This window comes from Phalangium opilio, unplaced genomic scaffold (assembly GCF_054372755.1).
Source record: "Phalangium opilio isolate 3A_F unplaced genomic scaffold, DU_Popi_V2 ptg000070l_1, whole genome shotgun sequence".
Classification (NCBI taxonomy): domain Eukaryota; kingdom Metazoa; phylum Arthropoda; class Arachnida; order Opiliones; family Phalangiidae; genus Phalangium; species Phalangium opilio.
Window position 1 is genome coordinate 2,588,648 of NW_028324182.1, and position 4,847 is coordinate 2,593,494.

The 4,847-nt window shown below is 39.8% G+C and overlaps 1 protein-coding gene across 1 annotated transcript; it reads left to right on the top strand.

Moving 5' to 3' along the window:
- The first annotated feature begins 341 nt into the window (after nucleotides 1–341).
- On the top strand, nucleotides 342–4,178 carry LOC149661051 (uncharacterized). Its single transcript, XM_089842434.1, has 2 exons — nucleotides 342–993; nucleotides 2,761–4,178. Exons 1-2 carry the CDS (start codon nucleotides 509–511, stop codon nucleotides 3,116–3,118), a joined length of 843 nt encoding a protein of 280 aa, XP_089698560.1. The 5' UTR covers nucleotides 342–508; the 3' UTR covers nucleotides 3,119–4,178.
- The last annotated feature ends 669 nt before the right edge of the window (nucleotides 4,179–4,847 follow it).

Genomic DNA, 4,847 nt, shown 5'->3' on the forward strand with positions numbered 1-4,847 from the left:
TGGTTTCTGGTCCCTCTAGACATGGACAAAGCAATATTGAAGGACGGATGGCAGAGGGAGAAAGTTGAAAAATACTTGTTAATTGGCCATATGTCTAATCAGCGCCACTAGCGGATGGTCTGAAAACTACTCCCATAGAGTCTAGGTATATTTAAGCGGGTTTGCAGAATTTCCGCCAGGTGGCTCGAACGCCGCGCCATCTGACGGAAATTCTGCAAACCCGCTTAAATATACCTAGACTCTATGGGAGTAGTTTTCAGACCATCCGCTAGTGGCGCTGATTAGACATATGGCCAATTCGCAATCTAGCGGCAGATAGTAGAAAACCGGATAGCGGGGGCATATGGGGGAATCAACGTTCTAGAGAGGGAAGCAGCTAACGTCTTACTTTGTCTAGATGGCGCTAGCTTTTTCCGGGATTTGACTCAGTATTTTTTATAACCCCCACGTCCATTTTGGGGCTGAAAAGGGGGAAGTAAGCTTAACGTTGGTTGTTCAGTCGTTTAGTATGGGGCTCTATGGGCTGCCATCGGTCCTTCAGTATTGCTTAGTCCATGCTCTAGATTTATGGTTCTTGCTTAGGTTCTTGGTGAAACACCAGACTATTTTACCCCGAAATTTGAAAAGAGTCTATACTAGGATTTTAACCTTATGTTTCTTGATTCTATTCTCGCAGGCCAAGACGGATAAAAAATACAAACAAGTATACGATATTATTCACAGTACAGATAACGGTCGAGCATTCGAAGTCTCAGATTTAGTTTTAGGTGATATCTGGGAGAGTGTGCGAAATAGAAAATTAATCGTCATTTCGAGTCACTTAACAATTTTTTCCGCCATGACGCAAGAATATTACACGAAAGCTGACAGAGAATCCCTTTATCACTACAAAGACGTATACTATTTCTCTCCACCAATTATGACTAGCTACGCGGTACTTCCAATGGCTGACCATTTCGTTGGTACACCATTTGCTGGCATCCTCAATAAACTGTAAGTATAAACACTCTGATTTCGCAAACTATGTCAGCACCCTCCAGCTTGTTTTAATGTTTGTGCGACGACACTACTACGTCATAGGTTTATTGCAGGGAAAACATCATTCAGGCCCTTCAGGGTGCAAAATCTATGTTTTCAAGCTGTCTGCTTGTTCAAATGTTACAGTTGGGTTTTGGGAATATGGATTTAGCAGTTAAATGGTTTTTTTCCTGTTTAATAACAATAAATAGTAATAATTATATTAATATTTATTTTGTAACCAAAGTAATGAAGCAGTAAACACGTTTGTTAGCCTTTAACTTTTACTTGCAGCATAGACCAGGGCTCTACATAAGGCACTAGTCAAGGCATTTGACTACTAAAAAAATGTCTTGACTACTAAAATAAATCGAAATCAGTTTTTCATCCCTTGTCAGCACGCACAAAGCTACGTAGAGACCTAGAAATGCGCGTGCTGACAACCGAAGCGGTAACAGGGAACATACATCGAATAATCTGTCGTTCGAGATAGGGAGTTGCCTATCTTATAGCGTGAAAACATTTCCCCACGCGCATTCTTTATCCATGGTCCCATACTTCTCCTAAAATTCCCTTTTCCTATTAGTATTATCAGAAGTGAGATGAGACTAGAAGCACTGAGCTAACCAAATTCTTCACTCGGCGAAAGTGAATATTCTTGATAACACACCAATGGTTGGCCCTCTAGTGGCGGTTTCAGAATTTCCCCTCCAAAACGTGAGACACTCGCGGTGGTAGACGGCCGAACTAGATTCAAGCACCCGCGTCCGTGTTCCGCGGCTTTAGGTTGAGGGGAAGGGGGTAGGAAATGTTTTTGGAACTCGACCAATTTTTTTTCTCTCTAGTGTAGGCGCGATGGAAGCGGCATAAAATCATCAAGTTTGTTCACTAATGCCAGGATCTATTACCAATGCTAGAGCCCTTCATTTCTAGTCTCATCTCACTTCTGGTATTATTATAAATCGGGTCAAACTAATATCCCATCGTATGCCAACAAAATAATGCTGCTACAAACACAAATATAACTGAAAAACATTTAAAGAGAATGAGAATTTACAATTTCATATCATATTTTACCACGAAAGTGGTATTATTTTAGATTTTTAAGACTCTACTTTCAAAATATCAAGTTTTTAATATGATTGAAGCTAATTCTGTATTTTTAAAATCCATTGGAAAATCACGTAAACTCAGTTTCGATATATCAACAATTTTGTCTCGTCGACCTTGTTCGCCCGTTTGATGACATCACTATGACGTGAGAAAAAAATGCCGGGAATCCTATACGCGCGAGGTATAGACGCCTCGAGCTTCTCGCAAGTCTAAACTCTGGGTCTGATAGCGGAGAGAGTGGCACCATCTCACGTGAAAAATATATCTGTGACGTCAGCCCTCTGCAAACGTTTTAGCCTTTCTTAAGCGATTTCCACTGACTGCTCGCGGAGCGCTCCAATGGAGCCATATAAATGGGAGAAGTAGTTCTCGGCTTCGTTAAAGACTGTTTTTGCTAAATCAGGGTCTCCTATATTTATTGCTCCATGGGAGCGCTCCGAGAGCAGTAAGTGGAATTCGCTATTAAAAAGTGAATTTCAAATAATTTCATATGAAGCATTTTCAAATGCATATTGCTGCCAAATAACCAGAAATGGGAGAATTAAAAGCTTGATATTTTTTAATTCACAGAAATTAATTCTATCTTTGTTATATAATTAAGAGGTTTTTCAAACGAAGCTTTAATTTCAGGCTGCTTATTGCAACTGAATGTAAGTTGTCACATTATATCGCATTGAGGACTTATTACTCTATCGAGTTTCTTCAATGGTCCGAGCCGATGAATGAGGGAACGGTACTAACGTTTACTGGAGCTCAAGCCATCATACTTTTGTATTTAATATGCAACGCCATGGTCATTGGACACTTCATACTTTCGAGCGTGATAACTGTATTGAAAAGACGAAGCGAAAAAAAATCTGATTATGAATGCAAGAAATCATCTAATTTAGGATTTTTAGAAGTTCCTGATCCCAATGAAAAAATTCTCAACACTCGTCAAAGGCGCAAACGGAGGGTCGCATTTAGGCAAAACAATTGCCAAGCTTGAATTAAAATCTTGTACAGTATGTAAACAAGAATTAATTTACTATAAGAATGCCTAAGTCACTAGATTTTACGCTTCAACTCTTACGCCGGTGTTAGTGGACAAGTAAGCGCCACCCCTTTTATGTCCGTCATTGCTCTGCGCTTTCCTATTGGATCCCGTGGGGATAGGTCATACAGACGCGATTGACGTATTCCGAATAGAGAAAAAAAACCTCGAGCAAAGTAAACAGAAAATGGAGGCTGCCAGCGGTGCTCAAACGGTTAGGGAATGGTTTTTAATTGCCATTAACAAGTTAGTTGAAGGTTTTGAACCAAACTTAATGGATTTTGAATACGTGTCTCTACGTGAAAATCGTTCGTTCTATAATTGTTTCTCAATCGAATCAAGTGTACTATACTTAAGATTTCGTGAGTTCCAAAAACCAAACCAAGGCTTAACGAAAAGGTAAAAGACTTAAATGGTGGAAACATAGAGTAAGATAAAATATAAAGTCCCGCCTTGGTTTCCAGCCTCCCCCACCCATGAGGGGGGATTGTCGACTATCACGCTTTCTTAGGCCTTCTTATAGTAAATTCCTTCTTGATGTAAATTAATGGTATAGCTAACCTTGGAAGAGGGAAATTATACTGGAATAGAAAATAGTACAGCGTTGCCAGATCATGGATCTACTAAAAACTAGTGTTACTGGATTGATTACTGCGAGGGGCCGTCGCTCCTTCCATGGATGAAAAAAAACTAACAGGGATAAATCAAACTCGTAGACTTTACATTACTAAGAGGGAAACACGTTTGTTACCAACAAGGCTGCCAGATTTGATTTCGATTTTATTTTTTTAGCTCATTTACCGATTCAAATTCGGAAGTAGATTTATAGAAATTTTGCCATCTCGTGGTAACCTCGGGAACTTTAATTTAAAAATGTCGATTCCAACTTTAGACGTTTGAGAATCTTCGTATGATTTGTTAGGGTTGGTAACTTGCATACGTTATATTCAACGTTTTAAAGCTAAAGTTTCGAAACTTTTCGAGTCATTTAAAGTCTTCAACTAAATATTATAAGTTTTTTTTTAATTTCAACAGAAAAATAGCTCTGCGAATAATAGTAGACTTGAAAACTACACTAAGCCTTGACTAGGTATCAGCGGAATCCCGATTCCCGAGCCGCCGGCGGCTAAGCTCCCCGTAGCCGCGGGAATAGAAAACATTCCTCGTAAAAAACAGATACACGGTGTCTTAAATAGGCCAAGCAAAAGCTACCCAGATTGATAAGATCTTCTTGCCTTACTCCCAAATAATCTTTCGTATTGTGAATAGTTCTAACTAAAGAATATTTCAGACACTATACTCAATATTTATAGTAGTTCCCTAATTCCAACAGAAAAATAGCTCTGCGAATTACAGTAGACTCGACGAAAACTACACTAAGCCTTGGCTAGGTATCAGCGGTATCCCGATTCCCGAGCCGCCGGCGGCTGAGCTCGCCGTAACCGCGAGAACAGCAAACATTCCCGGTTACGATTACGTGGGTACAAAAAGCAGACGAAACAACAACCGACTTGACCCCGTGATTGAATCGGCAAATTGAATGTTTCCGGTTCTTATAATTTCGGCCGCGAGGGTGCGTTTCGAACAAACATTTTACCGCCGTGATTTATCCCTGTTAGTTTTTTTTCATCCATGCTCCTTCAAATCTCGTACACCTAGGTTTTCAAATCATTCAAATCACATA